Raw genomic sequence first — 23,464 nt, 5'->3', positions numbered from 1 at the left:
GGGACCCAGTTTAGAAGGTGGCCTACCGCGAGAGTGACCACCACAGCTGTCAGAGGGAAGGAACTTGGAGGACTCAAAGGCAATACAGAGAGACGATTTCAAAACCCTTCAAGGAGCAGTGTCAGAAATACTGCAGGGATATGCTCCTCACAAAACAGGAATGGCGTGCTTTAAAGAGACAGCCAGAAATCAGGAAGGGCTCATAGAAGTCGAAAAATACTCACTCACTCAACATTTGCCAGCTGCGCGTTGCTTGCTGGGGGTGGCGTTGGGTCTAGGGCAGCAGGTGATGATGCTGCGGACCAGCCCCTGCCCTCACTGATTTACACTGTGCTGGATGGCAGCAGCGAGGGAGTCAGGCGGAGGAAGGACCAGAAGACAAACGTGAGGGAGCCACAGGCTGCAAGGAAGGCAAAACTGGAGGCTCGAGCCAGGAGTTCCAACACTTGTCTAATGTGAATTTCTGAAAGGACAGAAAAACAGGGAGGAAATAGCTAAACAGGATGAGTATCTCCCCAGACCAGGGCGCACAGTTGCAGAATCCACTGCTCTCTGAGAACTCAGCACGTTGAATACAAAAGACGGCTCATGCCGTGGCAATCCATTGTAACACTTCAGGTCCCCACGTTCCACGTCAAGCACACAGGCCCGGGAAGCAGGACGGCACTGGACTTCTCAGCAGCAGCTCTGCAATCCAGAGGTCAGAGGGAAAGGATTCAACCTAAAACTCTGCCTTCAGCCAAACATCCAATCACTCAGGGCAGAGGCGGGCCGATGTTTTCAATTCAGAGACAGACAGTAAATAGTTTAGGCTTTTGGGGGCACATGCAATCTTTGCCACAGTCTATTTAAAAAAATTCTTTTTTTTTTTTTTTAGCCAAACAACTTTTAAAATGTAAAATGAATGAAAATAGGCTGTGCACCAGATTTGGCCTACGGGCTACACTTCACTGCCCCTTCCAGGGGAATGTGGACTAAAGCTGCATTCATATATGCAAGATCTCAGAAACTTCACCTGTTCACGCGCACGCTCTCTCTCTATACACACACACACACACACACATACACGCACACACACCTTCTCAGAAGGATGCTGCAGGATGTACTCCACCAAAACAAGAGAATCCACCAAAAAAGCAGAAAGCATGGGATCCAGGAAAGAAAGGCTCTGGATCAGACACTGGCCCGGGGAATCCCAGGACATGCCAGGATGACGGTGTCACAGCGGAAATACGGAGCTGGCTGTCCAGAGAGGAGCCGGAGAGTCCAGGGACACCAGGAAACAGGAAGAGAAGCTCACCTGGTGAGCATGTATTAAGAATTTCAGAGCTCTTTTGGAAAATTTGGGACAGACCTGGTGATAGGTATAAGGAGCCAAATCCATGAACCAATTAACTCTTAGAAAAACCAAAGTCTGTATGAGAAAATGGAATTACAGTGGACTGTGGTGCTGGCACTGTTTACACAGCCATAAATATAAACAAAACTATTAATTCAACCTGGAGTCGTGCATGCATCAGCATGTGGTCAAGCATGAAGGTGAGGGTGCAAGGGAGCTAACTTCTCATTTTTCATAATTGGAAACCAACAGATAACACCTACATCTGAAAACAGAGGCACCACGGTCTGAACATGCTATCTGGAAGTAGGGAGTTGAAAACCAGAGAACACAGACGAAACAGAATGACTGCTGGGATCCAGGAATCCAGGACGGAAAAGTCCCACTCTAAGCCTTAAGGTGACTTCCCGAGTGTCTGTGTATTATAAGTACATGTGTGCAGAGATATGTATACACACAAATGTACGTACACATGAGGGCACTTCAGGAAGCTGCTGGGAAAATAAAATTTTACATATATTTATTAATATAAATATAAGTTTAGAAATGAGTTCACATTGTAGAAACACTGCAATAAACTAAAAGGTGTAACTTAATAAAAAATTAATAAGACAAATCTAAGAGGCCAATACTCTATATTTTGGTTCATTTTCATGGTCTTTTTCTTATATATCTTTCTTTTTACAAGGTAAACCTACTTTTGTATCCTCTTTATTTAGGGTACATTATAAGCATTTTTCTTTGTCATTGGCACCCTTGAAAACATCATTTTTAAGGCTACATAATGACAAAGATAATAAAAATTAAAATACAAATTTTTATGCGAGAATCAATATATGGTGACCATCTCTGTAGGTCCTGATTGCAAGGTTTACAAAATTTTTCCAGATAAATTACTAGAAAGGAAAATTACTGGTTTGAACATCTGGGGGTCTTTTGCTTCATGCTGCTAAACCACTCTCCAGAAATTCTGACCAGGGAGAGAGCGCCACCAGCAGGTGTGAAAGATGCTATTACTTTATCTACCAACCATTGCTGGTAGTAGTCATTCAAACACCTTTTTCTTAGTCTGTAGGGAGCTTTTGTGGTTTACAATGTGCATTTAGAATTAATTATGTAACTTTATTACTTGGTTATGTTTCTCCTTTTGCGAACTGCTTGCTCACATCCATCGCTCATTTATCTCCTTACTACGCACGGACTCTTTAACAAGCATCGCCAGTGTTTGCCTGTTGCGTCTGTTGGCAGTCCCAGGGAGAATCACGGACGTTCCCTGCCACCTCCTGCCTGGCTGCCCGGAGCTCAGTCTCCCTTGCTCCATGCAGAGTCAGGCCTCAGGTCCCGGCCTAGGGACGTGTCTTGGATTCTCACTGCGCCTCTGCTCCTCTGTCCTGCACCAGCACTCTGTGTCTCCTAACTGTCACCTCCTCATCTTCGTCCTTGGTTCTGGAAGACATCCTTGGACAGGTGTTCTGATCCTCCGACTCAGCTGCAAGCAGCAGCCTCCTGCTGCGCTGGCTCCCCGAGCATTCGCTGGGCCATGCTGTTCTTAATCCAAACACACGTCTCAGTCCTCAGGTGGCCCCTGTGCAGCACAGGCTGTCCGTCTGCTGTTGCACGCTCTCCAGTTTGAAAAATCTCATCATCTTCTTATGTGGAGGGCCGCGTGCCCTCGCTCTGAGCCTGCTACCTTCCTTGGAATTACAGTCCCTTCTCATCTCACCTGTGCCTTCTGGTGGGCCAGCTCCTGGGTGGCCCTGTCGGTGCTGGAATAAGCTCTTATTTAATTATTTTGTTCACAGCAAAAAGACAAAGGCAGCATTTAGGTTTTCAGTATTTTTTTCTTTGCCTCTGAGTAATACACGTACTTCCTTGTGTAGTTTAGAGAGGGAGACAGCGGGTCAGAAACATAAGCCACTGACAGGGAATTCGCTATGCCAGGTTTTACCTTTCCTATTTTACCAGGTGAAATAAATGAGGTAGGAAATCAAACAGCTTTTTCCCCCCTCTAAATATGTTAAATGTGCCATTTCTTTTAATTAAATAATCTGTTGCCTGACTCCCATTGATTTTCTTTGTTTTTCCCTTATTGCATATTTTATCAACTTCATGTTCCGTGGTGCCATCTGGAGTCAGTATTACACTCCTGTAATCACTTTTTTAAAAAAAATAACATTTTAATGCCTGGGGAGAGCATTCGGAGCATCTGGTTAGTCGTCCAGGACAACTGTGGGCTGCTTCTCTCAGGTCTGAAAGATACAGGAAAGTTCCCATGCTCTGGCCTTGTCACCGGAGAGCCGGTTCCTAGAGGACGCTTCCTGTGAGCAGCTGGAGGACCAGAGCCTCTCAGCACAGGGCAGAGCTGCCCCCGGAGGCCCTGCTGCACCTGCTGCACCTGCTGCAGGTCGGCCCTGGGTGTCCTTGGCTGCTGCTCCTGTGGGTGGGATCTTCTCCTTTTCTCACTGTATTTTATCGTGTGTGTGTGTGTGTGTGTGTGTGCAGCTTTTCCATTCCATTGCATTGCAATTGTTTTATCGGGAATCCTGTGCTTCGGTTGGTTTATTCTGAATTGGGACTGCTTTACTGCTGTTATTAGTTCTAATCGGTTTTCCAATGCTTCTCCTGGATTTCCTAGGGACACAGTAACGCCCCTACAAGTAATGAGATCCTCGTCTCCTTCCTGTGGCTGTGTTTCTTATTTGCGGCTAATGCCGCGGGAAGCCAGTGGTGAGCAGGTACTGCCTTCTGCTCCCTGCTCCTGGAGACACCCCTGCAGTGTTTAGGCCATTATGCCGCATGCGCGGAAAGTATCCTTAGAAGTCTAATTTACTAAGAGTGTAAAAAAAAAAAAAATCCCTGAGTAGGTGTTGGATTTTATTGAATGACTTTTAAGTGTGTATTGAGATGATGATTTAGGTTTCATAAAAGTCTATTGTCTTAGTAATGCGATTTATTAATAGGTATCTTTATGGTATATTGTCCTTGAATACCTGGCATAAGTGCTACCTGGTCTTGTTGAATTATTCTTTTATTAGCAATTTGATAACCTACCACTTTATATGGGTATTTTGCATCCAAGATTATATGTTGAACACTAGCTGTAATGCCACAATATCCTTATCCAATTTTCTTTGTGCTGGAAAATGGCTATGGTAGATTGAATTATTGGTCCTGATTCCTCTCTCTGCTGCAATGCTATTACACAAAGGCGGGCTGTACTTCCCTATTCCTCGACTTTGAGCTTGGCCCTGAGACTTGCTTTGACCAATGGGATGTCAGCATTTGGGACAAGGCTAGAAACTGACACACTGCTTGCTTGCTTGCTTGCTGCTATGCTGTCCCGTGAGAAGGATACACAAGGTAGCCGCTGCTCCTCCTGTTCTCCCAGACCCCAGAACAGGAGAGGAGGAGCAAACCTGTTCCAGCCGACCCACCGACTTTTGCTCAAGATAGGAACTGCTCATTCTTGCATGCCACTGACATTCTGTGGTTTTTATGCAGTTGAAGCCGAAGTCTGATCTGAGAGAAACAAAAAGTGTGCACTGGCAAGACCCAGGTACTTTCACTAGAACTGGGGAACGAGGACACTCCCGGGCCTAACTGGTGCTCAGCAGTTACTCCCTCCCCTCCCCGGCCTTGGCGGGCTCTACAGAGGAGAGGACTGTGGCACACTGTCCTTTCCAAACGCGTCCATGACACAACCCCCTCCCCTGCACGCTCCTGGAGGACCCGGCCACTCCTTCGTTGAGAGGTGAAGTCTGCATCCCTCCTCGTGGACCGAGACAGGCTCCAGACTAGACGCAGCGGCGTCAATGATGCTGGCTGACTTCTGAGCTCAGGTCTTCAAAATGCATGCGCTTCTGTCTTCCGGTCTTGGGACGCTCGGTCCTAGAGCCCAGGTGCCTCTCTGGGAAAGTCCAAATCAGCTTCCGCTCAGAGACCCCGAGAGCGGCTGTGTGTATAAGTAGTGGCTGCCCCTCCAACATCCAGCACCGACTGCCAGGGGTGTGAGTGAAGACGCTTCCGACACTTCCTGCCTCCTGCCATCTGGTACCCCCAGACTGCAGAGACAAGCCACTCCCTGTGCTCTGGGTTCCTGACCCACTGAATCTGTGATCCTAACCACGCCATTGGTCTATACCACCAGGTTTGGGGTGGTTTGTTATGCAACAACAACTGAGACAGGAACAGGGATTCAAAAACGTGGTGTGATTCCCCCACAGTGACACTCCCGGGAAATGGCAGGGCTGGGATCTGAACCTGGGTCTGTCGAGCTGGACTGACAATGGAGGTCTATGGCAGCCAGGCCTAAGATGCCAACTGCTAGCCAGCCCCACCTCTGTGAGTGTCTATGTGTGTCCCAAACCAGGCCAGGCTGGGCGGGTGACAGAGAAACCGACCTTCTACCACTGACCTGAGAAAATGAGGCCACATCCCCACAGCATGATCGGGCTTCAATAAAATGTTATTGCTGTTTAAAATGCTAGCAGCCTCACAAAGCGTGAAGCAAAGACTTAATAGCATTCCAAACTGTAAAAAACTTCATTATTTCCACAGAGGCTGCCTTGGCACATTTATCAGCGTTTTATTAAGAATTACCATAGGTATTTAAAATAAAACTACATGTGTCAAAACAATTGTGGGAAGCACTAGGTAATGCCCAGCTGTGGCAGCCCTGTGGCCCGGGCTCATTACTAATTCTCTTTCTGCCACTGTGGCCTTCAATTCTGGGACGAGCTTGGTGGCCCTGGGTGTGTGTGTGGGGGGGGGTGCCCCGTCCGGCTCCTGCCCAGCTCATGCATCTTTTAGTCCATTTCCTTTTTTCTTGCCCTGTGTTGGCTGAAAGGCTCCCTGGGAAATAAGGTCTTGGAAGGCAAAAACCTGAGAAATCTGACGAGCCACAGCTGCAGGTGCTGCCGGGGATCAAGCCAACAAGAAAAGGAAGCTGGGGTAATAGAGTCGTTTAAGAAAAAGGTGACCAGGATCTCGACTAAAGCCTAGGAGTACTCCCAGCCTGGCCTCCACACGAAGCCGGCGAACCTGCTCTGGCAGAGGTGGTGACGGGACGCTGGAGGCCCGAGGCCACTCAGGCACCCTTTGCCTTTTTCCTCATCTGGTTCTGAGCTCACGGAACGAGTCTTACATTTTTCAGGATCTTTAGCCAGAGTGCTCTTGGCCTTGCTGGTGCAAATGAAGTGGAGACAGCTCATTTACTGCTGGTGTCTGCACCGGCTGGCCAGAAGTGCCCATGCGTTTCAAAGGCCAGTGAGTGCCGGGATCGAGGAAGCCTGGAGGAGGGAGAACACATCCAGGCTGGCCCTCGGGGACCACAGGCGGCTGCTGGGACCATGGTGGCCGTTACTGATGCAGGGTCATTCGCCCTCCCTCCTCGGGTGAGGCCCTGACTTCCCTTCCTTTTTTCTGTGCAAAGAGTCTTTCTTTGTTTCTTATTTATTTATTTATTCACATGTTTGTCTGTTTGCAAGACAGAGTTACAGAGGGACAGAGGCAGAGGCAGGTCTTCTATCTGCCAGTTCACTCCCCAAATAGCTGCAACGGCCAGAGCTGAGCCGATCTGAAGCCAGGAGCCAGGAGCTTCTTCCGGGTCTCCCACGTGTTTGCAGGAGCGCAAGATCTTCTACTGCTTTCCCAGGCCATAGCAGAGAGCTGGATTGGAAGTGGAGCAGCAGGGACTTGAACCGGTGCCCATATGGGATGCCGGCACTGCAGGTGGCGGCTTTACCCGCTATGTCACAGCGCTGGCTCCGCAGAGTCTCTGTCAATCAGCAGACTCCCCTGCGCACTCTCCTGTACCCTCCAGTCTGCAGACCCCGTCCGTGCCTGAGTCACAGTGCGAGGCCTCTCTTTCTTTGATGTCCAGTGCTCTGCCTTTTATGTGTGTGTTTGACTTCCTAAAAACCCGGCACAACACAGCAGCGGTAATTCACGGGGTTTACACTTCCCTGTCCGGACCCAAATGGAAAGGTTGCTCTCTCTCTCCTGCCCGTTCTGCGATCACCTCCCTGAGCCCCAGGCATGCAGGGCTGGTCTGCTGCCCGAGCCCCAGGGGGCCGGCTGCCTCCTCTGGGTGCTGCACGGTACAGAAGCTCTGTCTCGTGATTCCGTCTTCTCCACACTGAGGTCCCGCACGCGTCCTTGCCTGCTGATGAAGGAGGGTCCTTTCAGAGCAGGTGGATTTTTAGAAAGAACTCACTAGAACTCCCCAATGCTGGGGTCTTGAGATTCCTCATAAACTCATTCCTTTCTCTGTGGGATGGGATCTTCGGTCTGACAGGAGTTTCAGCCAGGACGAAGGGCAGGTGGGAAGGGGTGGTGGGGACTGGCTCCTGTCAGGTGGTTCTGGTGGGTGTATAACGCAGGTACATAACACAGGTGACAATGACACAAGCTACTGTGGGACAGCACACGGCTGGGGAGCACACCAGAACACGGGATCTGTATTCCCCCCAGCTCCCACCCTTGTTTCATTAACACCATTGTCTCCTCTTTCTTACGAAGGCAGGAGGAGGCCCCTTCGTTTCTGCGGGAGGCACTCCTGCATGCCTGTCAAGCCAGGGGGCGTGGCAGTACAGTGGGCTCGGAAGCGGGGTTCGGCCCTGGGGGAGCTGGATGGTCACCTTACGGTTGTCAGTGCTGGGCATGCAAGGGAAGCCCCAGGGCCCCAGGCCCTGTGTGTGCTGCCGCAGCTTTTCTGGAAGGGTCCTCTATACCGAGTCACCTGCAGCAGGCAGATGGTAATCTAAGGCAGGCGAAGCCTTGTTCATCCCATCAGCTCTTTCCACTTGAACTTGAAAAAAAAAAAAACCTTCAGAACCACTGAGGCCGGAGGACTCCCTGACTCTGCGCTAATACCTTTGCCTATTTCTTGATACGTTTTCAATTTACCTTCATGGTCATTTACACTCAAGGGAGCTGTCCAGGATTGGCTAGGGGATGCAATAAAATAGGTCATGGAGTTAAATGCTGTGGTGAAACACAGGGCTTCATTTTATGCAGAAAATTTAAACAGCTTGGCTGCCCTTTTTTTTTTTTTTTTGCATGATTCGTGTTAAGACTCAGATCACTCAGTGATGGGGACAGGGTCACTGTAGGAGCCAGGAAGCCATTTTCTGGACTCTGTAAGTACACAGCTGGCTGGGTTAGGGACTCTGCCCTGGAGGGTAACAGACACTGCAGCAGGGAGGCGGCCGCGGCGGCTTTCTGGTCAACCTTCCCGACCTGGCTGCTCCCGACACTGCTGCAGGAAGGGGAAGCCCGAGACGGGGACTTGTCCTCAGACTGACACTGGGGAGAATGAGCGGGGGGGGGGGGGGGGACGCTGCTTGAGCACCTGCTCTTGTTTCTCCAAGTCGGGTCTGCTCTGCTGTCCGTGTTGAACACGCACGCTCCAGGCTGCGGCCAGAGCTGCTCGCTGAGAGGCAGGCATCCCAGGCGGTCAGTGCTTGTGCACCAGGGGCGGTCCACACCGGCACTGCCGGCGGACACACCTCTGCCCTTCAGGCATGCAAGGTTATTTTATTGACCCAGCAGAAACCAGGCTCCAGAGTAAACAGGGACTGCTGTTCTGCCATGTCCGAATCAGTAATTCCATGAGTGTGGAACAAAAAGGTGGGTTTCTTCGGGTTGTAAATGTTTTATGGAGCTAATTCAATTTCATTTTTGAGGCTTGTTTTTAACAGTATCCTTAATTTCCATGTCTAATGTGTTCCTTGGTCAATTCTGATTATGGAAATTTAAGATGATCTTTTCTACTTGTAATATAAGATATAATTTAAACTAACCTAAAGCTAACTATTCTTACCAAGCACTTAAAACCTAGTCCCTGTGGGAGAATATGTTTTGCAAGTTTTTCTTTTCTATTTCTAGTGCTGTTTAGATTTGTGTTTATCTAATTGTTCTGCTTAACAGTTAATAGGTGCCTCCCTCCCCCAGTCAAGGAAACATGGCGGTAGACACAGAGAAACAGGCTTTTCCTGCGGATCACCCAAGAGCTCCCGAAGAGCAGGTGAGCACAGGCCTCCAAGGTGGGCACCGAGGTCCCAGGATGCGCCGGGCTCATTTAGCTGCCGGCCATCGTTCTCTGCTGAGTGAGCATTCAGACAATCACAGTAGCGAAACACTCAGTTACCTGCATCAGCAAACTACACTGAGGGATAGGGCTGCTCTGAGTCGGATGCACCGCCCATGGGAAAGCACTTCACTCCTGCAGGTGTGTGGACGCCGGGGAGCTTCCTCAGATGCAAACCTGATGCCCACGTGGAGGCACTGACCTCAGCTATGAGACTCTCCATCTGCCTGATCATCGCCAGCACTGCTGCCGGTGTCAAACCATGATCGGCGTCACCGCCATCATCCCCTGACCCGCATATCCTCTGTGGCCTATACCATCGCCACCACCACCACCACCAGTACTCCCCACACTGCTATGCCAATTAACACCAGGCACATCATCACCACCTCTACCGATATGGCCATCAGTACTGTCGCTCCCCGTCTTCGTGGGGGAACGACACAGGACCCTGCGCTGTTCTTTTGTCTGCTCGGCCCTCCCCGGGTTTGCTGCTGGTTCTTCCCGGGTTGGCTACTATCCCTTCCACCTCCGTGGAAGGGCAGTTCCCCCTGGCCACATTCCCCACTTCCGCAGGGGAGCGGCACACCGCCGGCCGGCTTTCTCGGGGGCTGCACAGGTGTTCCCTTAGATGTTCCCTTAGATGTTCCTGGTGCATGCCGTCTCTCTCCTCCTATATAATCCTCCTCTGCCAATCCTAACTCAGCTGCCCACACGCCGAGTACGCTGCTCTCCAATCAGGAGCAAGTCCTACAGTTTATTGGTTGAACTGGAGGCAGCTGTGCGGAAGCTGTTTACTTCTCTCCCAGCGCCATATTGTGGGAGAGCAGATGCATAGAATAAGTCTTAATTCCAGTAACTCAGTCCAGTCCGGGCTGCTCCCCACAAGTACCACACCATGGCAAGCCAGCACTGCTGCCGGCACCACCACTGGGATCTGTCCTACCACCACCATCACTGGTTCCAGCATGGCTAACACCACAGCCACCACCACTGACCCCAGCCACACACAGAACACGGGGTCGGTGCTGTAGCTCGGACTCTGGTTGCCGTGGCCTCCCAGCAATCATCAAGTAGAAGCAGACCGGGTGTCCCAGAGAATCCCAGGAGCCACAGCCTAAAGGGGCCTCTGCTCTGGGGCAAGGGTCCCTTTGTTACTTCCACGACAGCAGCCAAAGAGGTCGCGCAGGACTGCGGTCAGGTGTAGCCTCCGACTGCTCTCAGAAGTGCAAACACTGGACAACTAGCTGTCAGGGAGCAGTCCACTTTACAGCCAACACAGAATGACGCCTGGTGCGGCTGTGAAGAGGGAGGTCGGAGACCACAGCAGAACACTGCTTAGCTCACTCAACTACCTGCTCTGCTGCATGTCATTAAGCTATTCAGAGCTATGTGTTACGTATGCGCTACTGATTATATTGCACATATGGAAACGGCTGTCATTCCCCTTCTCAAGATGAGCAAAATGTGGCACAGAAAGATTAAATAATCAGCCCAAGGTTACAAAGCAAATCAATCGTAGGACAGAAATCTGAACCCAGGGGCTCTGGTTCCAGGGCCACTGTCTTCACCAGAGCAGGGTGGTCAGCACACGTCTGCACGTTGTCTGCAAGTGTACGCAGTATACAGACGTCAGCTGTGTGCATGTTATCCCGCACACGGTGATGTAAGGAACGTTTGAGGGTATTGCCGGTGATGTGCCATCTGCCTCACGGGTGATGCCTAAGCTTAGCTCTGGAGGAGATGCAAGTCCCCGGGAATCGAAGGGGAAAAAAAGACAGGAGAGGCCACCAGACGCAAAGCAACGTGGTGTCGGACACAATGGCGGCAGGATGACTGGACTGTTGGCCAGGTTCTCGTGAGCTCTCATTGTGCACATCGGGAAGCACGTAACAAGGGGCTGTGGTGTGCTGGGCGCTGGGCAGGGCAATGCCAGCCCTCCTGCTCTGTAGCCTGTCAGGGGTGTGGAGTCCTCAGTGGTTCTCAAGAATGGGTATTTGGGGTTCCAGCAGCTGTAGGTTTGCTAAGCACTTTCATGGTGGCAGGAGTCTGCAGGGAGATCAGGGCTGACTCCGAGGGCCGTGCAGAGGGGGCAGCCAGAGACGGCCACGCTGCCCTCACCTCCTACATGCCGTGGACATCTTGCTATTACAAACACAACCTACTATTGTTCCCCACCAGCAGTGGCACCCTCATCACCCTCTCCTCTGAGGTGAGCGCCGGCAGAGCCAGGCTCTGATGATGGCCAGAAGTCTCCTGAGGTCTCTTATTTGACCTGGCTGGAGCTGTGGCGCTGGGCTCAGGATGCAGGTCCTATTGTGTGGCTCTGACCTTGTTGCTGGTTTGAGTGTTCTGTGCGTGTTCTCACTGCCTCAGGCATCTCAGGTTAGCCCTTCTCTAAAGTGGGAGAAATAATGCCAACTTCACGGAACCGTTCTGGACTTCGACAGAATTAAAAATATCTTGTGAAAATGTAAGGAGCCTTCATGTACAATATTACTATTGTTGTGGTTTCATGCGATAAAACCATGGCTTTTCAAAATCCATAACAAATTGACATGCTGATACTGATTTCCAAGTAATTGTCTCCCTTTGTAATTCCACCAGTTTTGACTTTTTATTTGGGAAGAACTTTCAAGTTCCGGAAGCTGCAGAGTCCCCATACAGCCATGGCTTTTGCCAAAGCTAACACCATGTACGACCACGGTACAGTGATCTGGCAGGAAGTCACCATGAACACAGCGCCACTCACTGATCCGGACACTTGGTTCATACTTCCCCTGTGGTCCCACAGGGCCCCTTCCAGGCCTCGGGTCCAACCCAGGGCCTCCACACTGGGACGGCACCGCAGTGTTTCAGGATCTGAACCCTCCAGAATGGTCCTGGGGGCCACTTTTTAGGACATCCCCCCAGTGGGGTTAGATGGAGCTAATCCACCCTAGGTGAGAACGCCTTGGAAGTGAGGCCGTTCCTCCTCAGCGCCTGTGTTGGGCAATGGGATGCTGGTCTGCCTTGATTCTGGTGATAGAACTTTGACACTCGGTTCAGGTGGTGTCTGCTGGGTTTCTCCATGGGGAAGTGCACACAAAATGGGCACCTGTGGGAAACGCTTTGAGACTATGCAAATATTCTTTCCCTGCTACACTTGTGCCTACTAACTTTAGCATTCTCTGATGATTTTGGTCTACAACAATCATCACTGTGCTGTTTGCAAAACTATGATTTGCTATTTCCAACATTCCTTCCATGGTACTAATTAGAAGACTACTGTAAGGACGAACTTCTGTACATCTGTATATATGAAATACATGAAATCCATATACCTTAAATAAAAAGAAAAAAGTGAAAAAAATTCCTTTTCTCCTGTATTAATTATTCATTCAATTACTTATTTTATCAGGATGGACTCATGAGTACTTCTTGTATGAGAGTAATCCAGCATCATTATTTATTTCATTCCTGAAATTACCCCAGATTTGCCAATGGATGCTCCAGTATCTTTCTGACATGCTCCGTCATCTCTGAAGCACTTCTTTGCTTTCTGGAACCACGAAGTGTATAGGCTTGTCTTATATTCTCCCTGCCTCAGCCCTGGGATCAACCATTTTCCAAGGAGCCCTGGTTGGTTTGTTTCTCTTTTCTTTTTCAGAAAGTCCTTTAGAATCAAAGGGGGCTGTTGTACTCATTGCTACTGGGGTTTTGGGTTTCTTGGCCACCTTGGAAGACAGACATAGGTGATTTCATATGCATAATTAGATTATCCACCTAACCTCTACTTTTCCAGTGTAGTCTATGCTCACACAGATGTACCTCTGATTTCCTTCTTGATCTATCTACCATCTATCTATTCATACTGAAACCTTCAATTCTGACCTGACACCACAGAGTTCATTCCAGCTTCTTGATCTGTCAACCTTTCTTCAACAGTGAAAAACCTGGCTGCAATTATCCACAGTGGCAACTCATTTGCTCTATCCTAGTATTTACATGAAGCAGTTGCAGAATCCCTCACCTACAGAAGAGTATTTACGGATACTTTTTTTTTTTTTTTTTTTTTTTTGCCCTTCGTCTTGCATATTGGCTCCCACAGTCTGCTCTCCTCCCCTCCCGCCTTCAGGGTGGGTTATGCATTCATTTGTAATGGAGCTAGGCTCATCTGTTGCTGTTTGCATTTCATCTCGGGTTCCCCTTGCCTTCTGGCTGACTTTGATAATATATTCAGCTTTTCCCTGTGTGTGCGCGCGCGCGTCTCCATGGCTCCTAGAGTCACAGCCATCAAAAGAGAAACACTCAGCGAAGAACCTTTTTGCTCTCATCCAAGCTTCTCCTCTTTCCCCCACTCTCCTATTCTTTCCGCTCCGTTTCCATCCATGGTTTGTAAGTAATCAATCTCATTAGTTTATTAAATCTATCCTTAAAGGATTTTGTCTTCTTAAGATTTATTTTCCCCATAATTATCAGTAACTCCTAAATTTCCCCATGGTCTAACACCGCCTTGACAGCCTCATCTTTAGGAATATTTACACAGGCACATCTATTCGATTCCTATTAATTAACGCCCTTTGTGCTGTTGGGAATTGTCCTGCACCGGCTGCTTTATCTGATGTCAGCCTGAGCTTTCCACGCACACTGTGCACCGCTTCTCTTTACGGTCCGCTTAACAAAGGAGCCAACCGCTGCTCCTGGACTCTGAATGACCGTCGGGAAGACAGAGACGGTTACTGCACCCGACACGCTAGCCCCGGAGCTGTCTCCTCAGGGAGCTCAGACCTGACTGGTGGGAGAGTCGGTGGCGGCGGTCATGGCCGTGTGCTCAGGGGAAGAGGCGCCCCACGCTAGACAAGGGCACAAGCCCCGGATTCTGAGACTGGGGCTTCCCTAACGAAGCACAGCACCTCTCCAGCCCTCCCGCTTCCTCCCTGCTGTAAGATGAGAATACTCACGCTTCCCTCGCAGGGCTGTCTGGAGGACACAGCGGCTGTCTGAAAACCCCCGGCATGGAAGAGGGCCAGCAGAGGACGGTGCGGCCTCCGTGCTTCATCCCTGCCTCTTCACACTAAGAGCATGTTGCCGCTGGTCGGCGTTGTGGCGTCGTGGGTTAAGCCACCACCTCTGACGCTGGCATCCCGTAACAGCACTGGTTCAAGTCCTGGCTGCTCCACTTCCAATCCAGCTCTCTGCTAAAGCCCCTGGGAAAGCAGTGAAAGGTGGCCCAAGTGCTTGGGTCCCTGCCACCTACATGGGAGACCCAGCTAGAATTCCAGGTTCCTGCTCCTGGCTTCAGCCCAGCCGTTGTGGCCATTTGGTGGGGGGGGGGGGGGGCGAGGGGTGAACCAGTGGACGGAAGACCTCTCTGTCTCTCCCTCTCTTTGTAAGTCACCCGTGTCAACTCAGGATGATGCCTTTCCCTGGAGATGCATCCACGTGTGGCGCAGTTTCTCCTCCCTGCTGAGGAGACTCCATGTGCGACTGTAACCCTTGAAGGACAGCTGGGTGGCTGCTAGTTTTTACCCACAGGGAACAAAGCTGTAATGAACCTCTTCGTGCAGGTTTTATGTGAACACACGTTTTCTCTGGGCTAAACGCCCGAGTGGGATTGCTGGTCATGTAGGAGTCGCATGTTTAGTTTTATTATTTTTAGTTATTGTGAAAGGCAGAGTTGAGGGGGCGGAGGGAGGGAGGGAGGGAGGCAGAATCTTCCATCTGCTGGTTCACTCCCCAAATGGCTTCAATGGCCAGGGCTGGGCCAGGCTGAAGCCAGGAGCCAGGAGCCTCCTCTGGGTCTCCCGTGTGGACGCAGGGACCCAGGCACTTGGTCATCCTCTGCTGCTTTCCCAAATGCATTAGCAGGGAGCTGGATTGGGAGAGGAGTAGTCGGGACTCCAACAGGCGCCCATATGAGATGCCAGTGCTGCAATGTCACAGTGCCAGCCCCGCATGTTTAGTTTTATAAGGCAACCGTCCAGCTGCCTTCCCCGGGGGTGGGGTGGGGTGTTGATCCATCTAACGTCCCCACCATCATAGGAGTGGTCAGTTTCCCTGCACTTTTCCAACATCTGGTGTTGTCACTTTCGTTTCAGCCACTCTGGTAGGTGTGCAGCACTCTCACTGTGGTGTCTGAGTTGTGTTTCCTTAGTGGTTGATGCGGAAAAGCTTCCCTTGGACTCTCTGCATGTCCTCTTCAGTGAAACGTCTCCGTATTCTTATTGTTGGGCTTTGAGAGTTCTTTATATATTCTGGAGACTAGTGCCTTGTTGCCTATGTGGTTGGTGACAACTCCTTTTGAGGAATAAGAGCAAAATGAAATGAACAAAATAGGAATATGTGGATATGCTATGGTTTTGTCTTTGGTTGGGGGGCGGGGAAGGTTGGAAGAGGATGGGTGGGGTGGAGGTCCCTTACAGTTGACGAGGACAGGAGTGCTGGGCTCTGTGTGGCAGCAGTACTGAGGCAGGGGCACAGGGCCCTCCGGGCAGTGTCTGAAGGCCTCAGTACAAAGCACAGCCACCTGTGACCCACCAGTCACCCTATGTGGTGTTGGAACAGAGCCACAGAAACAGTGTTCCCAGAGGCCCTCCCAAGATGTTTCACGTAAGCCACGTCTCCAGGTAGGCATCGGTGGGGACTGCAGAAGGCTCATGGAAATGCAGATGATTAAAACAACTATAAAGAGTTTTCACCATTTTTTTTTTTGCAGCAAAATAAATTTATCTTCCAATTCCAACCTCCCCTCCCCTCCACCAACTTTCTGAAGTACCCTTGCATAAGGACAAAGAAAATACACGTTTGTTATTTAATCACCCAAGTCTCTCTCCTGGAAAGAACTTGGGGCTGTGGCACGTGTAACCTCCAATCCTTGGAGCCCCACATGAGAGGGAGAAAATTATCTTGGTTCAAAACAATCGCTGGAGTAATTCAACATTCTTAAATCTGTCTGCTCCAGAAAAATCTTTTAAATTACAAATGTGAAAATGAACAGTTTTTCAGCCCAGACTGGAGAAGTGCCCATGAATATATATTAAAATTAGTCTATTTGATTAATAAATGTCCATGTGAGGCCGAGATTAAAGTGGCCTGCTGAGCTTAGAGAATATTTACTTGTGCTCTCTCAGTCTCCCCAGCCTAGAGGACCCAGGCCTGGGGCTGTCACTGCCTTCAATGGAACTCTTACAGCTTAATTTCCCCCTTATCTCAGATGGTACTGCACCTCCTCGCCCTGATGCATTTAATTCTCTCCATTCTCACCGTGCAAGGCAGAATTAAAATTAAGATCACAGGAGGAGCCAAAGTGCTGTGCCACACGCTGGACATGGATCAGACATTTGTTACTTCACACAGAAAATTGCTGGTGTAAATGATATCACAATAAATACACTTGGATTTAACATGCAAGTCACTGAGAGGAAAAACTGGGAGCCATAAAACACCTCTCCCCTCCTCAAGGTTGTACAAAGTGGGGAGAGAAAAAGGAGGCGGCTTTGGAGTGTGCTGTTATCTTTACGACGCAATTTAATCTGGGATGCCGCAAGCATGGGGGGTGGGCAGCGTCATAAAGTACCGAGAGAGGGCTCAGGAAAACAGGAGGAGCTGTCTGTGCTTTTCTCATTCCTGTGCGCAGAAAGGGGAACACCATGTTAACCTGTCCAGTTCCCGCCACAGGAGCGGGGGAGGCTGAACTCAAGGCCCCGAAGGGACCAAACCTCCCCTTGGAGGTCCTGCAAGCCCTAGACGCCTCACACATCTCATCTCATCTCATCTCATCCAAGCCGTGAGATAAAGAACTCGGACCAAGGGAATGCAAGCTGTAGGCACTGAGTGGCTCAAGGGCACGCAGCCAGTGAGGGTCTGGCACCAAGGTGGAGGCCAAAGCCAGGCTGTGTGTGTGATCACAGAGAGGGGAGTGGTGTCCCCTCTGAAGTCCACCACCACTCTGCGGTCCTTTCTAAGGCAAAGCTGAAATACAGAGGAGAATACCAGGGCCCAGGAGCAAGCAAGGTGGCCAGGGCTGGCTGGGGTTTGCGGGGGCTCAGGCAGGGCCTTCTGCAGGCTGCCCAGGCCAGGATGGAGATGTGTGCCCACTTCTCCATGAACCTGCAGGAGCAGTGCTCTTCTTTCTGGAGGCTTCTGTTGCGTCCATCGTAGGAAATTCATAAAGGATAAATTCTGGAGACCATAGTTTGGGACTCTGAATTGTAACCAGAGCAAAATCAGAACAGAGTCTGAACCTGACAGTTCCTGGGCACCGAGGGAGAAGGCTGACTGCGCAGAGCCTGCAGGAGTTCACGAAGTCACCTCCCCAGTCGGTGGGGTTCCCAGAAGAGCAGGTGCAAGGCCGTATCCAGGCACTGGACAAGGCCTCACAAGTTCACCCTGGCAATGATTCACCCTGGCAATGAGGTGGGAGATTCCCATGGGACTGCGGTGCAGGCAGACGGAGCTATCCAGGGTGAGTGCTGCTCCCTCAGGTGGAGAGGGCCTGGCCGCTTAGAATCAGCGAATCCTGGCCTGCCAGGGGTCTGGGCTACCCACACTCAGGGACTCGGCGCCTGCCCAACTGGGAGCTCTCTGAGGCCTGTTGTGTGGAGGCTTCTCCGGGGCCTAAGTTCCACCTGGTGGGCACACGGTGGGCCACTGGGCAGAAGACTTCACGGATCCACTCAACCGGAAGTCCACCTCCCCCCGCCCCGCCCCCTTCCCTAGTTCCTGCTCTGTTCTCCCCACGGCACCGCCTGGGGCTTTCACAAGCATCCAGTGGCCTCTGCGGAATACGGGTGGGTTCAGGCGCCGGCAGGTGGCAGCCTCTGCTGGCCTCAGTTTCCCTGCGGCTCTGAGGAGAGGATGAGTGCTGAGCTGCTCCCTCACGGACACACCCTGTGTGTTCACCAACCCGGTACCCCTGAAGCTCCTCGCCCCACCCTGCCCCCATCCCCTTTGACTCAAAGGCCCTGGAGAGTAGGCGCAGATGTTTGCAAAGCCCTTCTGGACCTGGGACTTGACGCACATGGAGGCTCTCACTGCAGGCTCCATACTGCCTTGTCCTGACTCAGTTGCCTGCCATTCCCCAAACCCTTCCACTCAGCCTCCCCTAAGGGCACCCCTTGTATCTTCTTTGCCAAGGGTTCTCGGGCACTCACTTAGCCTCTATCAACCTGTAATGGGTCACACCTTGGTCTTAGAGCCCGGCACAGCACAGTACGTTTCTCTGCACGCCCAAGCTGTTCCAAGTGCACACAGACAACAGTCTAACCCCTTAGGTCCTTGCCCTCTCATCTCTAAAGGTTTCTCTTCTGTCCCCCGGAGCCCATGAGTTAGTTCTTCCACGCATCGGACCTCGTGACCCCACGACGGCCCCCCAGGCACTGTGGTCTCCCTGCTCTGCCCACACCCTCGGTCAGCTCTCGCTTATTCACCACTTCGATAACTCTGCGTCTACCTCCACAGGGCCTCCAGCCCACCGTGGCCCTTCCCAGCTGCCTCCCTGCTCCTTCTGCACTTTGCTTCAGATCTTCCTAGGCTCCAAGGTCAGTCCCTTTAAGGGTACTCACAGCAGGCTCCTGCACACTGCCACCATGCCAACTCCTCCTCTGGTGGAGCCCAGGGGCCTTCTCTCCCGAGGAGGCCCCAGAGCAGCCAGGAGCAGCTGGGGAGAGCCACCCCTGCCCCGGGCCTCATGCAGCACTGCCCCCAGGTGGGCCAGCTGCACTGTCTGACAGTGCATCAGAGGCTATGGTGCTCGTGGCCCCACACAGCATATCCCATGAGCCTCGGTGCGACCCTCACTCTGCTAAGGACTGTGCCACCTACCTGGGAGGATGAGAGAAACAGCACAAGGAAGTGCCCTCCTCAGTGCTACCGAGCACCACTTCCCAGTGCCCACCGCTGTCCTAGCCGTCTGGTCTCCAGTGGCAACAGGACAACAGGCTGGGCCAGGACGGCTGCCCGGGGCCTCAGCTCCCACCAGGGGGTCTGGGCCCCATCAACTGCAGCCTGAACCGGCCACCATGGCTTGTCTCGCTGGGTCCACACACCATAATGCTTTTGAAAAGTTCTAATGTTTGCTATTCTATTAGCTATTTTTATAACATTATTTATTATTCTATAATTTATATTTCTTATTTTAAAACCTTTTAAACTTTTAATTTGATAAAACTTCAGACTTAAGGAAAAGCTGTGAGAATAGGATCAAGAATGCTCATACAGATTACACGTCACCAGATTCCCTGCATGAAAATATCTTACATTTGATTTGTCCTTCCCTCTCTCTCTCCTCCTCCCCTCCCTCCCTCCCTCCCTCCCTCCCTCCCTCCCTCTCTCTCTCTCTCACACACACACACACACACACACACTTTCTGAGGCAGCTGGGTGCCTTGTAGACATGATGTCCCTTTACTGCTAGCTACTTTGTTTCTTTTGAATAAAACATTCTCTTACTTAACTACAATAAAGTGATCCACATCAGGAAATCCACACTGATACGGTACTACTATCTAACTCGCAGGGCTGAGTCCTGTTTTTCCACTTGTCCTGATACCATAAGTAAATACACCCGCCCGAGATCACACCACGGTGGGCTGGCGCATCTCCTCGGGTGTTCTTTGGTTGGCGCAGTGTTGCCTGACGCCAACACTCTGTACGGGCCCATTATTCCGCAAGACGCACCTGATGCTGGGGCCCTCAGATTGGGGTTGCCCTTCCTCAAGGAGCGGCGCAGAGGCGACGGTGTGTCCTCGGCGCGTCCCCTCCGACCGTGCCTGCCGCCAGGACGGCCCATCTGCCGCTGGCAACTTTGATGGCTTGGCAATGGTCTGTGTGGCGGGTCTCTCCGCGACAGAGTTATTATCTTTTTCCTTCAGAATGGATAAGCCCGTTGTCAGAATTTACTTTGTGACCATGTGTATTCCCTGTGATTTCAATACACGCGTTTTTGGGATCCGTGAGGGATTTTTACATAAATCAATAATTAGGATGGCTGCCAAATGGCGATTTGCCGTCTCCACCACGCCTTCTGCACTGGCATTCTACAGTAACAAAGGACTTTCCATCCTCTCCCATTTGTCTGTTCATTTAATTAACCAACACATTGATTTTTTTTTTTCCAAATCAGTTTAGACTCACGGATTATAAATTTACTCAACGAGTTATAATCCTTTACTTCATTATTGATTTTTATGTTCAGATAGGCTGTCGCAGGCCTGCAGGCTGGCTCCTGTGTCCCTGAGCCACGTGTCTATTCCTGAGCACTTGCACACCTGCTGGCTCCACAAGGTACTCCAAGGTTACCGTGTGCTTTCTCTCCTGAGCTCCAGAGAGGTTTTTCCAAGGCGCCCTCCTAGTACAGAATGGCGTTTAGAAACCAAAATTAGGATGCAAGTTGATAGTATTGCTACTGGGATGTAATCATTCCCGTGCACACGTAGCAGACGGGCTAAGGTACAGATGTATTTGTGTGTACACATATCCTCTACCTACCTACCTGCCATCCACCCATTCTTCCTGCCTTATCCATCTGTGAGTTCACTCTGAAGCCTCTGATTCCATTCCTGCATCACAGAGCACTTCCACCTCTCCTCTGTCCATATTTGTAACTCCCTTCTCCAACGGCGAGGAGCCTGACCTCCACAATCCACCAGATAGAGACTGCTCACTCCCAGGGTATGCAGAAAGCAGTTGCAGAACTGCTAGACCCTGCGGCTAGGAAAAAGAAGGCTACAAACTAGATCGGGTATTTGTTCACAGTTGAAGGTTCTGTTTTCCATACTCTGCAACTGCAAGCAAAGCAGCCATCCAGAATCTTTCAAACATGAAACCCTCTATTTGCAACTTCTTTGGAGAAGTCAGGAGGTGTGGTTGTTCCTCCCCCTCCACCTCCCCAGGCTTGGCCAGGACACACCTGCTCCCCTGGGCTGTTCCCTCCGCCCTTCACGGCAACTCACCGCTCCTCGCTCACGTACATTCAATCTCACCACACCGGGGCCCCTGCCATTCCCACAAGGACTGTCTCTCCTAGCGGCCTCTGTTCTTTCCTGGGCGTGTGGCTGGTCTGGTTGTCAGTACCTCTGCTTCAATGAAGCCTACTGCCCAGACATCACCACCCGCTCCAGGCAGCCCAACCCCACAGATGGGATAGTCCAGTCTTCAGCTAACCTGAACATTAAACTCTCACACTTGGTGGTGGAGACCCCTTCACTTTCCCGTCTTCTGGTGGCACTTCTCTGCAAGCTCCGCCCTCCCTGGGACCCCACGCCCCTCCTGGGAATCTTGGCATATTACCATCAGGTGATTTGCCAATGTCTGTCTCCAGGCTCTCCCACGGCTCCCAACTCAGCACACCTGTGGATGAACTGGTCTGCTGTCCAATGCCAGGACTCTTCCTTGTGGGGGCGCTATCTCGGCCTCAGAATCAACTCTTTATGAGGGCAGTTCTGCCTTCTAACTCCTACCCACTGTCAGCTTCTCTTCATTCCACTCATCACCCCTTTGTGACAAATATTGTCTGGGGCCAGCGCTGTGGCGTGTCGGGTTAAGCTGCTGTCTGCAGTGCCTCCATCTCATATGGGTGCCCGTTCGAGTCCCAGCTGCTCCACTTCTGATCCAGCTCCCTGGTGCTGGCCTGGGAAAGCAGCAGGAGATGGTCCAAGGGCTCAGGCCCCTGCCCTGATGTGGGAAATGGGGAAGAAACTCCTGGTTTCAGCCTGGCCCAGCCCTAGCCATTGCAGCCATCTGGGGAGTGAACCAGTGAATGGAAGTGCGCGCGCTCTCTCTCTCTTTTCCTTTCTCTCTGTAACTCTTTTAAAATAAACAAATCTTTTTTAAAAATTATATTACCTCAACTGCCTCCTAACAGGCTTCCCCTCACTGTTCAGCGTGTGTGAATACGCACGGCAGAGAGAGGGAGATGAGCAAAAATTCTCGTCTGTCAGCTCTAAGGATAAAAACAGATTTCTTACCAAAGGCCTGCAAGGCACTCGTGGTTGGCTGCCCCCACCTCACCCCAACTTACTGCACTCTCCCTCTGCTTCTCTCATGACTTACTCATTCCTTGGTGGCCACATCCTCTTCCACCACACGTGCACTTTCCCACACCAAGACTTTCCCTGCACCCCCCTGGCCCCAACCAACCTCGCTTTTCACCTGAGAAGCGCCTCCTCATCCTTCAGCGGCTCAGTCCCTAACATCCTCAGGAACACCTCTTCTGCACTCTTTACCTGCATCAAATCACCACGCTGCTCCTGCTGACAGAATTGGGAATGTTCCCTGCCTGGCATAGGCCACCTTGGTAATTTCTGCCCCTGTGGGGTCCGACTGGTGTCTGTCATACCCCAGCCCACCCCGGGAGCACAGGGGCAACTTCTGCTGTCCCATGTTCTTACACCCAGCACAGACAGATGCTCAACAAGAGATCTGCTGGACGAATGCAGTGGCATGGCAGGGTGCTAACAGGCAGGCACACTGACGCAGGAGGGCTGCACTGCCTGTGGGAACTCAGCCTCTCGGAGCCTCAGCCTGCTCACCTGGGAAACAGGAGAGGCAGAGGATTCAGCTTCCAAGGCTGTAATGAAGCCTTAGTGTGCAGGACCTGGCAAAGAGCGAAGAACATCGATGTTTGATAAACATGGAACATGAGCAGGTGCTAAATAGATGTTCAGTGAGTAAGTATTAATTAAATTGGCAAAATTTGATTAAAAAAAAAATACAAGTGGGCTGTTGTTGAAATGCAGGCCGATGGCCAAATTACATTGATTAGCAACAGCCACCCGTCTAAATCACAGAAAAGTGGGGTTGAGATTTAATTCAGCCTCCAAGAGTAAGTTTGTGACTGCATGTTGGGAAAACAAGCACTTACAAGCGGGAATACATCCAACATCTTAAGAGACAGGCAGGCTGCCATTCTCAACACAATTCCCAATACCCTGGGGGTCTGTCTGAAGCTACTGGCTGGTCGTATGTTCGGCTGGATCATTTCTGTCGGAAATCAGCAAACCAAGGACAAAAGTCCCAAGTAAACTCTTTACAACTGTGAGAGCCCACGCAGCACA

General features: G+C 51.0%; 1 protein-coding gene across 18 annotated transcripts in view; it reads right to left on the bottom strand.

The window, feature by feature from the left end:
* Nucleotides 1-23,464, bottom strand: part of NMNAT3 (nicotinamide nucleotide adenylyltransferase 3) — a 94,293-nt gene that overhangs the window by 19,142 nt on the left and 51,687 nt on the right. For 5 of the 18 annotated variants that reach the window (XM_089331148.1, XM_089331147.1, XM_089331149.1 and 2 more), the window contains one exon: nucleotides 229-463. The exons of 9 other annotated variants lie outside the window; for them this stretch is intronic. In XM_089331148.1, the coding sequence (XP_089187274.1) occupies nucleotides 229-235 (7 nt within the window). In that variant the 5' untranslated portion in view covers nucleotides 236-463. Of the gene's footprint in view, nucleotides 1-224; nucleotides 464-23,464 lie in introns of all 18 variants that reach the window. 4 more of the 18 variants (XM_089331152.1, XM_089331154.1, XM_089331153.1 and 1 more) reach the window with 1 other exon arrangement.

This window comes from Oryctolagus cuniculus, chromosome 4, assembly GCF_051225735.1.
Source record: "Oryctolagus cuniculus isolate XC-2025 breed Fujian yellow rabbit chromosome 4, ASM5122573v1, whole genome shotgun sequence".
Taxonomy (NCBI): Eukaryota; Metazoa; Chordata; class Mammalia; order Lagomorpha; family Leporidae; genus Oryctolagus; species Oryctolagus cuniculus.
The sequence above is the reverse complement of the archived record's forward strand: the minus strand, read 5'-3'. Positions and strand labels throughout refer to the sequence as shown.